Raw genomic sequence first — 21,620 nt, 5'->3', positions numbered from 1 at the left:
CCAAATAGTTATAACCCATTTGAAGCCTCCATCCCTGTTTTTCAAGAAGAGTCAACTTAAAGAGTTTTAGATTTTTAAAACCTATACCTCTATTTTCTCGCAACTAAGCTAGGCAGTTTTCTTTTCATCTTTCTTTTGTCCCCACCAGAAGTTTCTAACCATACTTGTTAACTCCTCACAGAGAAAATCCTATAGTTTGAAGCAACTCATGGTGTACGTTGGTATAGCTTGGACCACTGCTTTAATTTAAATCTCCTTGCCAACTTTGGACAACATTTTCTCCTTCCACCCCGCTAACTTTTTACCAAACTTCTCCTTAATGTCATTGAAGGTATTCCTTTTATTTTACCCCACAAGTGAGGGCAAACCAAGATATTTTTCATGTTGTTTAATCACTTTGGCCCTAAATCTTCTTTTAAGCTCCTCTTGGATCTCCGTGGCTGTGTTCCTGCTAAAGAACAAAGATGTTTTTGCCCGATTCAATTGTTGGCCTGAGGCTTTCTAATATACTTCCAAGACTCATTTTAGAGTGTCACATTCTTCTATGGATGCTTTGCAAAAAATTAGGTTGTCATCTGCAAAAAAATAAGTGAGAAAGCTTTGGACCACCACGGCATACAGCCAGCCCTTCCATTTGTCCATTGTCAACCGTGGCTTTGATTAGAGTTGATAAGCCTTCTGCACATAAAAGAAATAGGTAAGGAAATAAGGGGTCACCTTGACAAATTCCCCTTGATGGAATAATATTCCCTTTAGAAACCCCATTTATCTTTATGGCATAAGTGACAGAAATCACACACTGCATAATCAAACGTATCCACCTCTCTACAAAACTCAACTTTTCCATGATTTTCTCCAGGCATTCTCAATCCACCCTATCATATGCCTTGCTCATATCAAGTTTAAGAGTCATTTCCCCCACCTTGGCTCCCTTTTTTCTGACTAATATGATGCATAGTCTCAAAAGCAATTAACACATTATCAGTGATTAACTTTCCAAGCACAAAAGCACTTTTGGTTTCACTAATAATAGATGGAAGAACCTTTTTAAGCCTATTTGCTATAGTTTTTTAGGCAATCTTATATACCACATTACACAAACTGATATAACTATATTTTGTTATTCTTTTAGCTTCTTTTACTTTTGGGATAAGCATGATATGAGTCTCACTAAAATTAGAAGGAGAAATACCATGGTTAAGGAAATCAAATACCGTTTTAGTAACCACCACTCCGCTAGTGCTCCAAAAATGTTGAAAGAATAGGGGAGGCTTACCATCCAGACCTGGTGCCATCAAGGGATACATCTGCTTCAAAGCCACTCTGACCTCATTTTCATTGAAGTTTCGGACTAGCTCTTGGTTCATGGAGGTTGAAACCTTTGGTTACACTACATTGAGGATCTCATTGAACTCCATTGGATTGCTTGATGTAAATAGGTTGCTATAGTAGTAAACCACAATCTCCTCCATTTTATTTTCATCATCCTACCAAACTCCATTGGCATCTAACAGCCCCTCCATGTAATTCTTTTTGTGGCTAGCCGAGGCTTTTGCATGAAAGAAGCTTATGTATCGATAAGCTCCTTGAAACTAGTTAAGTCTTAATCATATACAAACATAGGTCATATCTGAATAACTCCTCTTATTGTGATAAATGCATGCAAAAGTAGAAAATTGTTCTTGAAAGAATAAAAAGCTGCCCTTTGGGCTTAAAAAGTACGGTTGATAATAAGAATTAACAAAAACTAAGTAAACTGGAAATGAGGAGTGTTGTTCTTCGTGTCGTCGCCTTTTGGTAGTATCTCTTCAAGTGCTCCATGTTCCATGGGTGGTGCAACTTCTACCTGTCTAGCAACTCCAGATGATAGGTAGCTTTTCTCTACCACGAAGTTATTCTATAGGGTCCCTCCCAGTTAGGACCGAGCTTTCTCTGAAAGGGATCTCTAGTAGCTCTCATCACCTTCCTTAAGACGAGGTCTCCAACTTGGAAGTCTCTATGTCTAACTTTGGAGTTGTAGTGCTTTGCCATGAGATCTTGGTACCGTGCTAGCCTTTGTTTCGCTGTTGACCTGACTTTGTCCACTAGGTCAAGTTGTAGACGCATGGCCTCGTCATTTCTACTCTCATCATGGTTGTCCACTCTATAGCTTGTAAGTTTGACCTTAGCAGGGATAATTGTCTCACTGCCGTATGCCAACCGAAATGGCGTCTCTCCTGTAGGCATTTGGTCCGTTGTTTTGTATGCCCATAGTACACTTGGCAATTCGTCTGGCCATATACCCTTTTCCCCCTCGAGTCGAGTCTTGATAATTTTGAGAAAGGATCAATTCGTGACCTCAACTTAACTGTTGTCCTATGGGTGGGAGGGGGGGGGGAGTAGTGGTTCTTAATCCCTAACTATGCACAGAAGTCCCTGAAGGAGTCATTGTCGAATTGCTTTCCGTTGTTGGATACCAAGACTCTAGGGATTCCGTACCTACAAATGATGTTTTTCCAGACGAAGCTTTGTACGTTCTTTTCTGTGATGGTGGCCAAAGCTTCAATTTCTACCCATTTAGTGAAGTAATCTATGCCGACCATTAGGAACTTCAGCTGTCTCATTGCTATTGGGAATGGGCCCATGATGTCTAATCCCCATTAAGCGAAAAGCCATAGAGCCATCATTGGAGTGAGCTCTTCTGTCGGCTATCTGATGACGTTGCTGAACCTTTGACATTTGTTGCAGGTTTTGACATAAGTCTGGGCATCCTTCTGCATAGTGAGCCAGTAATATCCAGCACAAATCAATTTGTGCACCAATGACTACGACCCTGAATGGTTCCTGCAGATCCCTTCATGGACTTTTCTTATGACATAGTCCGCTTCTTCAGGGCTTAAACATCTTAAGTACGGGCGGGAGAAGCCTCTCTTGTAAAAGATGTCCTTTATCAAAACAAATCGCGCTGCCTGGACCTTCAGCTTTCTCGCGGCTCCCTTATCGCCAGATAGTGTGTTGTTTTTCAAATAGAAAACTATCAGTGTAGTCCAGTTGCTTCCCGAATCTATTTCCTACACACCAACTTCATTTATCAAGGGTGAGTGCTGAACAAAAGAGAGTACCTTACTAGGGACAAGCATGTGTTCCGTTGAGGTGGCTTTGGCAAGGCGATCAACTTTCTCGTTCTTTTCTCTAGGAACTTGGACGAACTTGGCCTGCAGCTCGCCTACTCATTTCCGCACCTTCTCTAAGTACCTCTTCATCTTTTCTTCTTTGCATTCAAAGTCCCCGTTCACTTGACTGGTGACGACCTGAGAGTCGCAATAAACGACCACACTTGTTGTCCTCGTGGCTTTTGTGAGATCTAGCCCTGCCACTAAAGCTTCATACTCTGCTTCGTTGTTGGTCGTTAGGAAGTCCAGGCGAACCATGCATTCGATCTCGTCCCCTTCTGGGGAATGAAGCATTACACCAACTTCGCCAGCATGTCTATTAAATGATCCTTCCATATGGACACTCCACTAAGGATGTTCTTCTGCCCCCTAGCCTTCCACATTGGTGAACTCTGCAATGAAGTCGGCAACTACTAGTCCCTTATGGCAGTTCAAGGGCGATATTGCACATCAAATTCACTTAATTCTATCACTCATAGCGCTATCCGTCCGGTGGCTTCAAGATTACTCATTGCTCACCGTAGAGGCTTGTTTGTCAGGACGACCACAGTATAGGCCTGGAAGTATGGCTTAAGCTTACGAGCTGCGGTGACTAAAGCAAAGGCGAGCTGCTCTATCGGTGAGTATCTTTCCTCTGTGCCTCGGAGTGCTCGGCTAATGTAGTAGACGGGCTTCTGCACCCTATCTTCTTCCCTGACTAAGGCCACTCTGACAGCAGCCGGAGATACAGCCAAGTAGAGGAATAGTTCTTCCTTTGGTTTGGTGGGACTTAGCAGCGGCGGTGAAGAAAGATGGGCCTTCAGATCTTCGAACGCTTGCTGACACTCGACTGTTCACTCAAAAGACTTCTTTAGCATATGGAAGAAAGGTAGGCATTTGTCCATTGCCCTTGACACGAACCTGTTCAGCACGGCTACCTTGTCGTTAAGGCTTTGTTCTTCATTCACATTCCTTGGTGGTGACATCTCCATTATGGCCCTGATCTTGTCTGGGTTGACTTCGATACCTCTCTAGGACACCATAAGCCCCAGGAACTTTCTAGCTGTCACCCCAAATGCACACTTACTCGGATTGAGCTTCATGTTATAAGAGCAGAGGGTGCTGAAGGTCTCCTTGAGGTTGTCCAAGTGGTTGTCCTCACTTCGGCTTTTTACCAGCATGTCATCAACGTAGACTTGGACGTTTCTTCAATCTGATGTGCAAACATCTTGTTCATTAGCCTCTGATAAGTTGCACCTGCGTTCTTAAGGCCGGACGACATTACTTTGTAGCAAAAGAGGCCTTGGCTGGTGATGAATGAAGTCTTCCCCTGATCAGCTTTGTCCAATTTGATTTGGTTGTAGCTAGAAAAAGCATCCATGAAGCTCAGTAACTGGTGTTGAGCTGTAGAGTCTACTAAGACATCGACCCATGGGAGGGGGGTAGCTATCCTTAGGGCACGCTTTGTTCTGGTCTGTGAAGTCTACGCACATCCTCCATTTACCATTGGCTTTCTTGACCATCACCATGTTGGCCAGCCAATCAGGGTAGTATACTTCTCTAATGAAGTCTGCATCTTGCAACTTTCTTACTTCTTCCACTATAGTTTGGTCTCATTCCTGGGCGAACACTTGCTTCCCCTTACAGATAGGGGGAAAAATGGGTGACACATTCCACCTGTGCACCATGATTGAAGCGTCAACTCGTGCATGTCTTCATGGCTCCAGGTAAAGACGTCTTGGTTTTCTTTTAGAAGCATTGTGAGCACTTAACAAATTGGCGGACTGGTGAGAGTGTCGATCCTAGTCGTTCGTTCAGGCCTGGAGTTGTTGAGGGGTATCTCTTCCAATCCTTCAATGAGTTCTACAACCGTTTGCTGCTCCTCTATACTCATGGCCTGTAAATGGTCGTCCATCTCCAACATTGCTATGTAACACTCACGTGCCGCTACTTGATCCCCGCGTACTTCTCCAACTCCATACTCGATGGGGAACTTAATCATCAGGTGATAAGTTGAAGTCACGACCTTCCATGAGTTAAGGGTAGGTCGTCCTAGGATGGCATTGTAGGCAGACGAGCAGTCGACCACAAGGAATGTTACATCATTTATGATTTGTTGTGGATAATCACTAACTGTTATAGGCAATGTGACTGCACCGAGGGGATATACTCTTGTTCCCCTGAACCCAATGAGCGGGGCATTGGTCGAAAACAACCATTCTCTTTCAATCCTCATATGCTAGAACGCCGGGTAGTAAAGGATGTCAGTAGAGCTTCCGTTGTCAATTAGAACCAGGTGTGTGTTGTAGTCCCCCATCTGTATGGTAACGACAAGTGCATCATCATGCAGGTGGTGGAGACGTCGAGCGTCTTCCTCTGAGAATCCAATGATGGGGTTGTCGACCCGTGCCATCTTTGGGACGAAGCTCATCAACTGGACATTTTGAACCATCCTTAGGTAGGTTTTGCGGGTTTTTTGACGAGCCAGAAGCTGTAGATCCTCTCATAATCATCCTTATGTCTCCTATGGGCAACCTAGGGTGCTCGTTCTCCCTTCAAGCAACCTGTTCTTGCAGTGCATCCATCCTTTCTTTGCTTACGATCCTTTGCAACTTTTCTTGTCTGATAAGAGCCTCTATTTATTGCTTCAAGTTGTAGCAGTCAGATGTGTCATGACCATTATCTTGGTGAAAGAGGCAATACTTGTCTCTGGATCTCTTATTGGGCTCTCCCTTCAGCTTGCCGAGAAATGTCAGGGATCCTTTGTCCATGATCTGCATTAGGACTTGGTCAATCGGGGCGGTCAACGAGGTGAAACTTGTGAACCTCCCAATGGGGGGTTTGGAGCGCCTATCCTCCCATCGGTCTCTAGTCCTTGTTGTCTTTTGCCCCTGTCCTGCCATGCTTCCTCTTGTCTTTCCCTCTTCTTAGGCTTCTCTTCTTGGGCCGACAGCGCATCTTCCGCGTTCATGTACTTAGTTGCCCTATAGAGTACGTCTGACATAGTCTTTGGGTTGTTTTTGTATAAGGAAAATAGAAACTTACCCTTCCATAACCTATTCATGAATGCAGCCACGAGTATCTTGTCGCCAGCTTCATCAATCGAGAGGGCCTCTTTGTTAAAGTGGCTAATGTAAGATCTCAACGTTTCATCCTCTCGTTGCTTGATGTTCATTAGGCAGGCGGTGGACTTCTTATAATTGTGTTTCCCGATAAAGTGTGAGGAAAATTGGGCGCTCAACTCCTTGAAGGTACTAATGGAGTTGGGTGTCAACCTGCTGAACCAAACCCTCACGGGTCCCCTCATCGTAGTGGGGAAGGCCCTACACATGATCTCATCTGCCACTCCTTGCAGGTGCGTCAGGGTCTGACTCTAGGTGATCTAAGGGATCCTTAGATCCGTCGTAGGCCTCTACTTGTGGCATGCGGAACTTCGATGAAAGGGGGAACAAAGTGACAGATGCGATGAATGGTGGGTCAATTCGATAAATCAACTCATCGAGGTTGCTAGACACCCATCCTCTGAGGGTGTTCATCATGAAGTCCATCCATTCCTTCATCATTTGCATCTCTGTGACCATGTGTGGTGGAGCCGTATCTACTGCGAACGGACGGTTTGTGTCCTGTCGCTCTTGTCTTGTTGGGGCGTTGCTGCCTTCTGGCCCTTTTTGGTCTCTAACCTCTGCACTGGTACCTTATTGGTCCCCCTCTTGAGTGTTAGGCCATGCATTCCTTTGGCGCAATTATTCTTCCAGGTCATGGTTTTGCTTGGTAAGGTGTTCCACGGCCACAGTGAGAGTCTGAACCTATCTCTCGAGGGCTGTGGTACGTGGTTCGTCTCCTTGATGGTGGTCGTCATCGAGTGAGTAAGTATCATGCAACTCTTTGTCTGGGAGGTGGTAGTATGGCTTACAAGTTCCTGATTCCCACAAACAGAGCCAACTGATGATGCCAAAAATCGTCAGTAAGTCACACGGTCCTCACGTGCTTAAGACAACACCTGCACAACACAGGAAAAGAAGATCTCAAGAGAGTACCGATGTGGTACCGGCCAAATACCCTCCGAAGGTTAAGTCAGAGAACTTTCACTGCTCTAGAGTACTAGAGCTAGGGAGAATTATGCGTACCTTGATTTTTGAGGGCTTTAAGGTTTTTATAGTAGTGTAGAATTGACATTCGTTCCTTGGTGAAGAAGGCCTTTCCTTGTAGGGAAAATTCTCATTAATAAGCGTATCTTGCGGGATCCTTTCCTTGTAGGAATCCTCTCGATTAGGGTTAATCGTGGGGCGCAAGATGTTTCCTTATATACTTATACGTGGAAGCCAAGCAAGGTATTGTCAGACCCGTCAAAGGTTTCTTTATTCCCGTTAGCTTCCTTCCGTCATCTTCTTACCTCGTCTAAGCATTCTGGTTGTCTTATATAGGTTTCGTTAATTTAAAGATGGAGTTTTCGACCTTGAGGTGGAGTCGTCTATGTCTATGAAAGCACAAATAGGGTTGATGAGTTTATTGGGAATGTTGGCTTCGTCTTACATGAATGATTTTAACATCCTTCTAGTATTATCCTTATCAATAATTTTGCAACTAAAAACAAAGAGCAAAATTTTTGGTCTTTCAGGTTTTACTTGTTATGCCCACATTTGTTGTTACTGTTAGTCCTTCCATCCAATTTGCACCATGTGTATGGATTAGATGCATGGTTTTTGATAGCAAGACCAACCTTAACCTTAGTCACCACCTAGAATCAGGTTTGTTGTCACTTGTCACTGTGTCATTGGTGACAAGTCGTTGAAGGTTTGGTGGTTGAACTCAATGATAATGGGTGCTATTTGGGTGGCTTTATGATTGGTGTATTTGTGGTATTAGGTTGCTGTTTTTTTTTTTTTTTTTTTTTAAATATTTCTTGGGTTGATTTGATGGGATTTGAAAATCTGAGAAAATTCGATTTGGGTTCATGGTTTTTTTTTTAATAATTTTTTTGAAAGAAAAATTAATAATTTTTAAATATTATAATGAGTATATATTTAGGGCCAATACAATAAATTAGAGTGTGTGTGTGTGTGTATATAACATGTGAGGGTTTAGAAGTAAGAAACTTGATACATGCTTTTTCCAAAACACGGTATTAAAGCATATTTAGCCTAGCAACCTGTAAGTTTCATGATTCATATCCCCTTTTGTGAGAGATTGGTATGTCAGTTTTTTCTCGCGAAAGTGGGATACGCGGTACTCAATCTTCCTAAAAAGTGGTTTTAGATTCAAAACTAACGTGAGCCTAATAGTACACAAAGCAACTTAAAAAGAGATGGAGGAGTCGCCACCTAATTATAGGTTCAAGACCTAAAACATGACTTCATGAAGGTCTTTCTATCGAACTAGATTCAACGTTAGGATACAAGATGAGAAGAGGTTAGGCACCCTAAGTTTGCCCAGTCATAACTAGCCTTCATATTGTTGCTCAACTAGATGGAAAATAAGTTATCCTAATGACTCAAAAGATGAGCACTTGTATCTAAAGCATGGGTGTGATATGGGTGTGAGTCTATGTGTTGTAAAGTTTTAGACCCCTATAAACTAGATTGTTTAACCTAATTAATTAACCAAGTGATTACTTAGGTTTATTATTCAAATCTAGGTTAAAACAATAAAGTCATATCATGTAAAGCAGCGGAAAATAAAGAACACAATAATATGATCACTTAGGAAAACCAAACCGGTAAAAAACCTGGGGAGGATTTAACCTAACTATCCTCAAGGTAAAAAACAAATCCACTATAGAAAATCAGAGTTTACAATAAGACTTAGACCACTAACATCCTATTGCTACCATATGTAGAACTTACTAACATGACCACGTGCAAGCTCCGAATCCATGAATTCCTTCTCTATTAGGCCTTTGCAATACAAGCACCCACACTTGTCTCTTTGAGACTCCACTTAAACGTTTTGGATCTCCTCAGACATTGATCTTGTATGCAGCAACTTCTACAATACCGAATCTTGAGATTCTTCAAGTAATAACACCGGTAGAAGACTTTAGAGAGCTTTTGGGTACAAATCCCTAGATATACAAAAGAGGCACAAGATGCACTCTAATCTCTCTAAAAAACTTTGAAAAACCTCTCTAGGGTTAGCTTATAATGTTTTTTAAATACTGGAAAAGAGGGCATGCGATTTGGGCTTCAAACGGTCAAGTTATGGGCTTTTTATGTTTGCTGATTTTTTGCTAATATGCGACTCTTGATCGATCGAGTATCAATCGAATGACTTTCGATCGATCGAGTACCAATCGAATGAAACATATTGTAACTCATTTTTTTCATCCTGAGCATGAGTTTTTTGTCATAGACTTCAATGTAGACCATTCTAAACCAATGAGACTTAGTTTTTGTCATGGTTTGTCAACATTAATTACAAACTCAAAACCTAACATGTGTCATGTGAGGCAAGCAAGGGAAAGTAGAAGAAATATGTGACCATGGGAGCAAAGGCATGTACATGTGGAGAAACTACCAACTCATGGCATCAAGCTCCAATCATGTGTATGTGTATACCAATCATGCAGGAGCACGAGCACACGAACGGTGTATCACACTATAAACTTAATTACTGAGATTCACTATTATGTGAAATGAAGGAGCATTGCTCTGAGATTATTGAATAATTTCTCTTGACTAGGAAGTACAAATAATTAAGGCAATACAATGTTCAATAAACTTATTACATAAGTAAATCAATCCATACATTCATCAAAAATAAAAATAAAAAGTAAATCAATCCATTTAGATAAAAATTGTTTGATTTTCTTTTCCATCTGATCCATCATTGTTTTGGACCTGCGATTTTAAGGGAACATTACATGGAGGCAAGTGAGGAGGAGGTTTGCGGATACTTGTCTCAGTAGTGCCTCCATTCTTTACGATAAAAACAGCAGCCATACCCCAAGTCATATGTCTATCTACATGACAATGCCAAAACCACACACCTGCCAAATATTATTGATGTTAACATACACAATTCTTAGACCAACCATTTGCGATTCATTTTCCCTCCCCCCTCCCCCCTCCCCTTAAGTCAGTAGCAACCTTTTTTTTTCTACAAGTTTGATCTCATCTTCCCCCTTAAACTTATTTTAAAAAAATTATCCATATTTATTTGTGGTTACAAGATCTTGAGCCAACAAATGTTCTGTCTCTAATGCATGCACTTTTTATAATAATATAAACTAAACGTATAAGATAGTGATAAAATAACTTGCCTGGATTGTTTGCTACAAATCTGATGGCAAGCCATCCATTCTTAGGCACACCAAAGGTATTAACTGCGACTGGATCAACCAAATTAAAATTTTTTGGGTCGGTTTCATTGTTATAATTTCCATAACCACTTCCAACCACGTAAAAGCTATGCCCGTGCAAATGCATTGGATGATACCCAGCGCCCAATATATTGGTACCTTGAAAAACAACCTCAATGGCTTCATTATAATTCAACACCTTCACCTTGGTCCCAAGGTTTGCTATTGCCAGAGAATCTGGAAGTTCGGAAGATGTGAAGTTATAATAATAAAGGGGTTGGTCTGGGAAATCTGTAGTGTAAACCCCACTAATATTCCTGCATGAAATATTTTAATATAATCAAATATCAAAATGTATTGTCATATATGGTAGAAGGATAATCATGTTGCATTTTGATAAAATATTCATACCTAGTCAGTAATCTATGCAATGTTTGGCAAAAGTCCTTTAATAAAATGCACAATTTAAAATAAAAAAAATTAATCTCTCAACCATAATATCACTAAAACAATAAAATAATAGAATGCTTTTGGCCGAATGAATTTCCTCTATTGCTATTGTTAATATATATAGTACATTACATAGACATGACTTTAGTAGGTCAGATAAGTACAAGTATTTGCCTAGAGCAGATATATTTGACTTTGAATTAAATATCTATCCCTACTATCTCTCATTGTGGTGTAGCTTGTTATTCAGATAAGGTTGACTTGAATGTTGATCATTATCTGCACCTATTGTTCCAATAATCACAACTCTAAAAAGATAACTAAAACATATATTGATTACATGGAAGAGGACCAAGTAATTATCAAACTCTACATGGTCGTTTGAGTAAAAGTCATAGTATTTTATTCTTAGTTTTTAATTATCGCTACTATGGCATCATAGGACATGCAGTGTGAGTAAGGTTTTGCTCTTTTTTTTCTTTTCTTTTTTTCATTATCTAACTTCTAGCCTTTTAAAAATAAACCAGTTTTTATTTTTTTTGTCATGCATTTAACATAAAGTTACTAAAAACTAATTTGCTGATAAATAATATGAAAATAAACTACCAAAAACTGCAATTGCAATCGTAAAGGAAGAAATGAAAAAGAATTGAAACTGTATACTTTGTTCTTTATAAAAACAATGCAATCTATATTAAAAAATATATATAAAATAAAAGAGGGAAAGAGGGAGAAAAACCTGTAATAAGCAAGCAGTATATCAGTAGGAACTGGGTTATTCCAACTTATGTTATTCACGCTTGTAGCTATTATAATTTCTTCACCGGTTGCCATGCATGTAGTATTTTTACATTCAATTTCAGCCATGGAAACTGTAATAAACATTCTGGTGGTTATGTTTAAGGGGACATTAACGGGATGGTCTTTGCTTGCTAAGCTTCTAAAAAGGTTTGAGTATTTCATGGCACTTGTTAAGTCTTTGTAACTGGGAAGTGTACTTGGAAAGGAAGGAGATAATGGAATAGTGTAGTTTCCTCTGTATTCGATGATCGCGGTGACATTGAATTGGTCAAAATTATTAAGATCCGCCTCTTGGCTCCAGAATTGTCGAGCAGCTATATAATAATGGCCAAGAGTCTGATTTGCTATGAGTAGAATATCCATGGTTTGTCCTGCGTTTATCAGTATGTAACTAGTAGTTATGGGTTTGATATAACTTGCATCCATTCCAACAATTGTGAAGTTGTGTTCAGCTATTGCAAAGAACATATTTGCTGCCACGACTGAGTTGACTAGACGAAGAAGATAGGTCTTGCCGTGATCAACCACCCGACGGTATGTTGTTTCTACAACATTAAGATTATGACTCAATTAATTCCAATGTGTGATTTATTTATGAATAATGTTAAATATATAAAAATTTTACTAAATAAATTTTATAAACTGACATGACAATGAATATGATCATGGACTTAAAAAACCTAATAAATGAATATGTAACCACTTTTTTATGATTAGTAAAATGTCAACTTGTAAAGATTATGTAGTAGAGAGATGCTCGGGATACTACAAAGAGTGATGATAGGAATACTATAGATTTTACCATATAGGTCTTCCAAACTAATGTGTCACCAATCACAAAAAATAATTCAAATAGTCATAAGTCATAACTATCTTACAAGTGATTCTATTGATACTATAATTTTTACTACGGTAGAAATTAATGTGTCACCAATTAGAAAAAGAAAAAAAGGTGCTTTTGATATTCATTTATTATGTTTTTGACATTCACCAATTACATCCATTGCCACATCAATTTGTATAGGTTATATAGTAAAATTTTCTTCTTTATCTTATTGAAGTGAAACAAATCTCATTAAGAGTAATGTTGCAAGTACTACAAGTTTACTAAATTGAGCTTACAAACTGATGAGCCACAAATTATAAAGAGTTGATTGAAATGAATATTTATGAGCTATTTGAAACCCACCAATCACATTCATTGCCATATATATTCTGCTACATAAAGCCCTTAAGCAAAACTTGTAGTACCTTTAACATTTTCCATCTCATTTTTTGCATTTCTCATCTTATTTATTACCACATTAGTTTAGTTTGTAAAATTTTTGTCATAGATTTAGACTTTTCTGTAACAAAATGATCCGACAGGGTAGATATTTTGGACTAAGATTCTAGGGAATTCTATCACATAGGGTTATTTTAATCTTGACCTTTTATTTTATAATAAACGGTTTTGATTATCACAATTGGTAAATATGCATAAAGTACACGAACAATTGGCGTACATCCATTAAAATTAAAGTTACTTGCATCTTACATACTGTTTACAAACATAACTAAACACGTTACTTTAAGTTTAAATGTACAATAAGCATTAAATACAAATAGTGTAAAAATTGGCTCATTACATTTGGGTTTGTTAAATGTTAAAAAATCAGCTTTTTATTGAAACTTGTTGGTTGTTGCATCAGACAAGGAATATAAAATATTAAAAAATCTCAATAAAACGAATACATGTTCAACACTAAATGAGGCTAAGGTTGCGTTTGGGATAAGCTTATATTGGGCAGCTTATTTTACTATTTGGCTTATTTTTGCTACTATTTATGCGTCCTATTGCACTTTTTGGTACTATTCATGGGTTCCACTGTATTATTTTAGCTAAATTTTAATTTTATCTACAGTATTTTCATAAAAAAAATTTCAGTTTCAGCTAAATAAATTGTTCCCAAACAGACCCTAAAAGTCATTTTTAATATATTTAAAATATAAACCTGACAAAACACATATTCCAAGTCTATGTCATTGTTCCTAGTGCCAAAATATCCGTGTTTAGGATTTATTATTATTATTATTATTATCTTAAATACTCTAATACTAGTGCCAACACATATTACTCAGGAATACTACATATACAATATTTTTACAACAAAATCTAAGTAGTAAATTGTTGCTTGTTATAATTTAGGTCCACCATTAACATCACTTTCTCACTCACCAATAATAGCTTGTCATCAAGGATTTGCTATAGAATTTTTGTAAAAAATGTTATGAACATAACACTACTCATACTACGAAAACTTAATAATTGATGAGACAATAAATGCGATTGGTGTTGTTTTATAAAAATAATAACGAGTGTTTAAATTACTTTTTATAATTCGTGACGCGTCAATTTATATGACCTATAAAATAAATTTTGTAATTTCTCTTGCATTGTTCTCAAAAAATATAAATTTTATTTGAATGTTCTAAAGATTAAATCACACTTGATAGGAGTTAAAAAGGTTATGATACAAAAATGATTGTATTTATCTAAAAAAAGTTACGGTAAATGTTTACGTATTTTTGTTACTTTTTTTAAAAAAACAAACGTAACATACCTGTAACATACACGTACCGTTTTTTCTCTATTTTCATATTTTTATGTTGAATTTTGGAAACGTACTTTTTTGAAAGATGTCGAACTATACTCGTCCTAATGCTTGTCATATTAAACTCATACCGTATTTTACTAACTATGCTAATTATACCGTGTCATTAATCCATTAACAAAAACCTTAAAATAATGATGCAATATTAGCAATTAAAAAAAATTAACATGTTAGATTTTGAATTTTTTTAATTTATTTTAGTTTTCAAAAACTTGAAAAGACCCAGATCTAAGAACCAATTTCACTATTGTACCTCTCGTCCTTCTCCACTTCTACTCTCACTGTCGTGCTGACATTGATAGCACAAGCCTGTCTCAAACAAGATCTCAACAGCAGCAACGATAGAGAACTTGGATCAAGATGGAGTCCGGCCCAACCCAATCACATAGATCTTAATCATCAAACCCACATAACATTCTCTCTCTCTCTCTCTCTCTCTCTCTCTCAATTTCAATTTGTTCCAATGAAATTATCTACTTATTCTTCTCAAAAAATAATAAATAAAATTATATACTTATTATGTGCTTGCATTTTACTCAATGAAATGGATACCACATTAACATAATGTGTTGCAATTAGGGGTGGTAAATGGGCAGGTTGGGTTATAAATGAGTTGGGTGTGTAATGTACCATTTACCAATTTATGACCCGTTTATATATAAATTAATTACCCAATACCCACTCATTTAATCTAATATGACCCAAATACCTCTAAAACTACTTGAATACCCTCATAACTTCCAAAATGACCTAAATACCCTTAAATACCCAAAATGATCCAAATACCCCTACACTTCCAAAATTACCAATATACCCTTGGACATCCAAATTATCCCCAAAATCTCTAAAATGAACAAAATATCACCAAAATCTCTAAACTGAGAAAAATACCCATGGAGCCTCTAAAATTACCAAAATACCCTTGATATCTCTAAAATCACCAAATATGCTCAAAAACCCCTAAAATGACCAAATTACCCCCAAAATTTGTAAAATGAGCAAAAAACATGAAACCTTTAAAATGACTAAAATATCTCTAAAACCTAAAAAATGACCAATATACCTCCAAAACCTAAAAATGACCAAAATACCCCCTAATGAGTCAAGGGTATTTCGATCATTTTTTAGGTTTCGGAGGGTATTTTGGTGATTTTTAGATGTTGAGGGTATTTTGGTCATTTTGTAGGTTTTAGGGGGTATTTTGGTCTTTTTTTTAGATTTCAGGGGTATTTTGGTCATTTTCTAGAAATTTAGATTTTCTGTTGCTTATTTAAATTTTAGATGGGTTTTAGTGGGTATTGGTAGGTTTATCCATTAAGATCCATATAATTAAATAACCTAATGGGTCTTTACCCATTCAACCCAAATATTCAAATGGATTGAGTTAAGACTTATCCAAATTAGGTGGTTAATGAGTGAGTTCATGAATATGGATAAAAATTTCCATCCCTAGTTGCAATTAGTGCTTAATTATTAGATCTCGAAAACATTACAATTTGGAGCATTTTTATATGCTTGAAACCCACAATTAATTACAGTTGTGTTTATTGTAAGTGCACAATTGCATCTGGACCCAAAAATATACGTGGGCTCAGGCCCAATGAGCCTTAAACAATTCAATTTGTAGAGTGTGGGTTCTCAATCTAATTCGATGGTGCTCGAAACTTGATGAATGGGCCAAAATATTACAATATTTATAAACAGTGGACAAATAGAGAAAAATGAACCTCCTCGGACGTAGGCCGAGGACCTTTTGTATATTATTTCTCTTTTTTCTTATAAAGATTACAGCTTCTAGTCCTTCTTAAGTTCCCTTTAAACCCCCCCCCCCCACTCTCTGCTTCCCCCTTTTCCCCTTATATACTTCCTTTCCTTCTCCCTTTATCCACGTGTCACCCACAATTTCTTTCTACCACCTTCTTGAAATATTTAAATACTAGCCAGAAGGCTGAACTCCACTATTCAGGGGTCACTTCCCCATTAATGCGGCTAGGGAGGTAGGTGCAGGGTCTTTAACGTAGAGGCAGCAGCCTTTTCCTGAGATATTTCTCTTACAACGAAATGTCTAGAGGGTATTTGGACTCCCTCCGTAACCTAAAGTCTTTCCAGAACTCTGCCTTGATCTTTCTAGTGAACCTCCAAGTAGTCACTGGTCTGTCCGAGGAGTGACTCTTCCTCGGATGAATCCTCGGGCCCTCGGCTTGTGAGCCAACTCATGGCCCTAAAGGCCTTTAGTCAAGAACGAACTAGCGTCCATTGATAAAGCCCAAGGCCCAAATACCCACTTAGGTTCTTTCACTCCCCACATTTATACTTCTATTGTGCCTAGTTCATTTGAGTCTGCTTGCATTTAGTTAAGTTCTTATTGTTCTTATAAAATTTTATTTAGCACATGCAAATCCGTATTTTCAGGCAATTAAAAACTAAAAAATGAAAGAAGAAAGCTAATTCAGCTTCAATCTCATAGATTTACGTGAAATTGAGAGATATTGAGACTGCGAAACAAGTAAAAATTAAAGAAACTTGCCTCCGGTTAGAGATCGACAGTAAGACTAAGTCTTGGATTTAAGTTTTTCAATTTTTGAAAATTTCAAAATAAAATCAAATTTTCAAAATATAACATATCAATTTAATTGATTCTTTTAAATGTGACATTATTATTTTAAGATTCTTGCTAGTAGATTGATGACATAATTTAATCTGAACCTTTTATTACAAAAATATATAAGATCAAAATTAAAGAACTCAAGAAGATCTTAATTCAGAGTATTTCTGAGCTATAAAATCTAAAATATAATATATTATCATACCTTTGGAGCATGGACCAAAATCACCTGGTTCGCCATTTATGGTGTAACCAATAGAGTGTGGCAGCTCATTGCCATATATTAGGTCGTAATCCAATTCGGCTACTAAATTTCCACTGTACAATGAACCTGCATTTTCAACAAAACTTAATTAGAAATACACTAGCATAATATTATTCATTCATTGACCAACCTAAAGATATGACACATGATTTTTGGACATATGAGAAGGCTTAGAGTAGGTTCATGCATCCATTAAGAGAGCTCCCGACAATCAAGTTTCATTTTGCTTTTCATTCATTTGAACATGAATTTTAACATATTAGAATTAGTCTCGTGACATACATTGTTTAATGAACAACCACGTATTAATTTTAAAAAATTAATAATGGACAAAATTTAAGTCTAATTCCTCATGTGTTGTACTTTATGTTCTTCAAGATAAATTTAATAATTTGATTTATTAGTCAATACAATTCATTGTAAATAGTTACAATTTCCAAAGCTACATGGTGGATTGAATTGGAGGGAGTCAAATTACAACGCCTAAAGAACTTCTAAATTTAATGAACAAAAAAAAAAAGATATTAAATTAATAGAACAAAAACTACTTTAAATCACATTATGAATGCACAACATGTAAAGCTAAGATTTTTGTTACAAAAATAGTATAATAAATTATAAGAAAACTTATAAAAAAAAAAACAAAAATCATATTTAATAACTTCGTACCGGTCGGTAGGGCCGGTATTTTCCATTCCGGAACTCACTCTAGTACAAAAAACACCCCCTGTTTCATCTCGCTCTAAATACCAGACCATTTCGAAAAGTACCAGCCATTTCGGCCCATTTTGGCCATTCCGGTCGAAAAATGTATTTCGGCCCGAAATGGTTCCTTCTGCACTTTTTTTCATTTAAACCAAAAATAAAATAAAAAACAAACAAACAAACCATGAACCAGAGGTAAATAGAGGCGTGGTGGTGGAACTAGTGGCGCTACTTTAGTTGGGCTGAGCAAAACTGAAGCTTGGTTGGACAAATTGTCATTTTATGGAAGAAATAGAGAACTAACGAATAAGTAGAGAAGGAGATGAAGGAGAAAAAAGTAAGCAAAAGAAAAAACAATAAAAAATAAGAAATGGTTGAAAGTTAAAAGTTGTGGCTGGGATAAGAAGTAGAGTTATTGTCCACATCAACTCTCTTCTATTTCCAAGGCAATCACGTGTATCTTACAAGATTCAATTTTGAAATTTTACTTTCTATTTTTATTTTTCCTTTCTTATATTTAATTTTTTTTTTTAAGCCTTAGATAATGTTAGATTGATATGATATGTTGGACTTAGGCCTTTTTTATTGGGCATGTTGGACTAAACATATAGGTTAGATATAAATTCAATAACTGTATACACACTTTTAACTCACATCACTAGCATCACATTCATATCTTTTCCATAAGGGCAAAATGATGTTGACTCTTTATTGAACAGACGTGAAAGTTTTTTATTTATTTATTAAAATCTAGTGGGATTGAGAGATCTAAAAATATAAGCATACCAAGAATGATTATATCCTCATCATCTGGTTTGGGAAATGGATAAGTTGTTCCAATAGTAGGCAAGATAACAATGGCACCATAAACATAAGCTCGTGTCCAATCACTATGTGCGTGCCACCAAAGCGTTCCCTCCTCAGTGGAAAATATGACCTCATATGTAAAGTTTGATCCTGGTTCAATAGGACATTGCGTGATGTATTCTGGGCCATCTGACCATGGATTTCTTGGTTGCTTTACACCATGCCTATAAGAACCATAAAATTATCCAAGGATGCGAATCTTGTTGAGCAGTACTTATGTAAGAGATAGAGTAATGAAAATATTTTTGCTTGCATTAGTTATGTTTGGTTTTTTTTTTTCCCTTAGTAATGTGAGTTCATAGAACTCATGTTAAAGAACCGTTTTGATATATGTGTGTGTGTGTGTGTGTGTGTGTGTGTGTGTGTGTGTGTGTGTGAAGAGTGATTGAGCTTACCAATGAATGGTCACCCCATAATAACCTTGGTTGTGAACATTGACATATACTGTGTCTCCTTTGTGTACCCGTATTACTGGCCCTGGAATACTGTCATTTACAACTAACTTGCTTGTTGTGTTACACAACTTCGTGAAGTTTTTCTCCGCAAGCTGCGAAATAAGAAGAATATATTGATAATCAAATTAATGTAACAAAAAAAATCAAGCTATTATTCTCCAATCCAGGTGATAAGCTTATCCATTCAAACCCACAATATGGAAAGTAAAATGTTAAAATTATTTCAAATTTTACTACAAAATGTTACAAACTGACGTAATGATGAACATAGTTGATGAATTTCAACAACATAATAAATAAATATCAACATTTCTTCATGTGATTAGTATAAGTAGGCTGAGTTTGGATTAGGCGTTTTGTGGCCACGTCCAGCGAGTTGCGTTTTTTTTTTTTTTTTTTTTTTTTTCAACGTGCATGAACAGTAACCGGTATTGTTCATGCACGTTATTTTACTGTGCGGGAGACCAATTTTACTGTTCACGCACTGTTTACGCACTGTTCATGGGACCCACAAGCACTTTATTCAGAAAAAAAATATTAAAAATTGGTCCCACAACACTATTCACACATTTAAAAATTATTTTGCTACAGTGTTTTCAGTTTTCAGTTTTCAGTTTTCAACAATAAGCTCTATCCAAACGGACCCGTATTATGTCAGCTTATAAATCTTATATAGTAAATTCTGCAACTTCTTAGAATCATTCCAAAACAGGAAAACACTTTGTTATTATAGTCAGTGCAAATAAAAAGACAACTATAAAAAAATAAAACTGAAAACTAAAAACAATAAAAAAATAATAATAAAAAAGTTACTGATTACGTGTTTGGCACTATTCATGAGCCGAGAATAATGAACAGTGCCTAGCGTGCTTAGCTGTATAAAAAAAAAAAAAAAAAGGCAGAAAATGCTCAGCAAAATGCAAATGCAGTTTATCCAAACACTGCTTATATATAATATGGTAAGTACTTACAACAAATTCATAGTAATGGACCTCTCCTTTGACCATGGAAAGACACTGTGCAACAAGAAACAGAGAGCCAATAAAGTTCAACAGGCATTCTTTGTTCTTGAAATTCATATCTTTTACTCTAGCTGACTCAGCTCACTCTTTCTTTTGTGAACTTGACGTTGTTCTTTGAGAGCTTCAAATATTTAAGCCTGACTTAATTCAAATGCATGGAACTTGGGAAAGCCGAAAGGGTCTTATATACGGTTAACACGTGAAACGCGTTACTCCTGACTATTTTTTTTTTTTTTTTTTTTAAATGTCTTTGCTCTTTAGAATTTAGATGTGCACGTGGTGTTATAGTGACCTCATAATTACCAAATTTTCAACTCCACAAATGTATCACGTCACGTGATTCTTCTGCTTACCTAGAAACAATGCATGTGATTTCTACCTTCCAGCACAAGAAAAACCGGCATGTGATTTCTCCAAAGCGGCCGCTCTGGAAAGCAACTCTCTTCTCTCTTTCTCCCTTCCTTTTATTGTTTGTATTGTTTTCTTTTCTTTTGACTGAGACCTCTGGTCTTTGTTTTGTTCGGTAAAGCTGTCGGCCTAGTACCACAGACGTCAGATCACAGTCACATAAGTATAGATATATTTTATTCATTTTTTGACCAGACAGAATGATGTATTTATTATATAATTAGTTTTTAGCTTTGTTATTCTATTCATGCATGCGTTGCAGTACCAGCGTCTCACAATGGCAATACTACTACAGTAGCTTTAAGCTTCATCAACTGTCTTATTTAATTAGTTTCAGCAAAAAAAAACTGTCTTATTTAGTATTTTAATATTATTTTCTATTATATTTAAAATTGATAACAATGGTTTACTATTTGGTTTAATTAAGTGATTTAACTATGTTTTTTTATAATCAGTAAATCGACTCTGACATTGTTATGTACTTATATATATTTGTTTATTTATTATGTTTGATTTGGATTTAATTTTTTTTTTATCATATGAAAGATATAATGTGAAAAATACATTTGAAATATAGATCTTTATATTTATTTAGGAATTAATTTAGTCAAATTTTGTATTTGTATTAATTTAATATATTTATTTAAATTTTAAATAATTATTAAATTAATTATGACGTCATTGCGATTGATTTTGATTTGACTTTGATTCGACCGTTAAAACCTTGAACATCTCTCTTTAACGGTCTGGATCTAAAAACCATGCACATGTATGCATTCAAAGTTTACTTTGAGTTTTTTCCACCTTATAAAAATGGCATCTATACTATGTAACATCATCTAACTTTGAATAAAATTTAATTCAGTTCTATAACTTTACTTTCATTCAATTCAGTTATTTAACTTTTAATTTTATTTTGTTTAGTCATTTCATTAATCTTTGTTAGAATTGCAATTTTTG

The 21,620-nt window shown here is 36.5% G+C and overlaps 2 protein-coding genes across 2 annotated transcripts; both read right to left on the bottom strand.

The window, feature by feature from the left end:
- Positions 1-5,934: 5,934 nt before the first annotated feature.
- LOC142644510 (uncharacterized) lies at positions 5,935-6,438 on the bottom strand. Its single transcript, XM_075819099.1, has one exon. It carries the CDS (start codon positions 6,436-6,438, stop codon positions 5,935-5,937), a length of 504 nt encoding a protein of 167 aa, XP_075675214.1.
- Positions 6,439-9,753: 3,315 nt separating this feature from the next.
- LOC142643326 (laccase-14-like) lies at positions 9,754-20,525 on the bottom strand. Its single transcript, XM_075817896.1, has 7 exons — positions 20,202-20,525; positions 19,171-19,322; positions 18,695-18,939; positions 17,144-17,269; positions 11,618-12,224; positions 10,390-10,745; positions 9,754-10,116 (listed from the first exon to the last, which is right to left on the bottom strand). The coding sequence occupies exons 1-7, from the start codon at positions 20,307-20,309 to the stop codon at positions 9,914-9,916; spliced, it is 1,797 nt and encodes a 598-aa protein (XP_075674011.1). The 5' UTR covers positions 20,310-20,525; the 3' UTR covers positions 9,754-9,913.
- Positions 20,526-21,620: the final 1,095 nt, after the last annotated feature.

This window comes from Castanea sativa, chromosome 7, assembly GCF_040712315.1.
Source record: "Castanea sativa cultivar Marrone di Chiusa Pesio chromosome 7, ASM4071231v1".
Lineage (NCBI taxonomy): Eukaryota > Viridiplantae > Streptophyta > Magnoliopsida > Fagales > Fagaceae > Castanea > Castanea sativa.
Note: the sequence above shows the minus strand (reverse complement) of the source record. Positions and strands in the feature narration are given on the sequence as shown.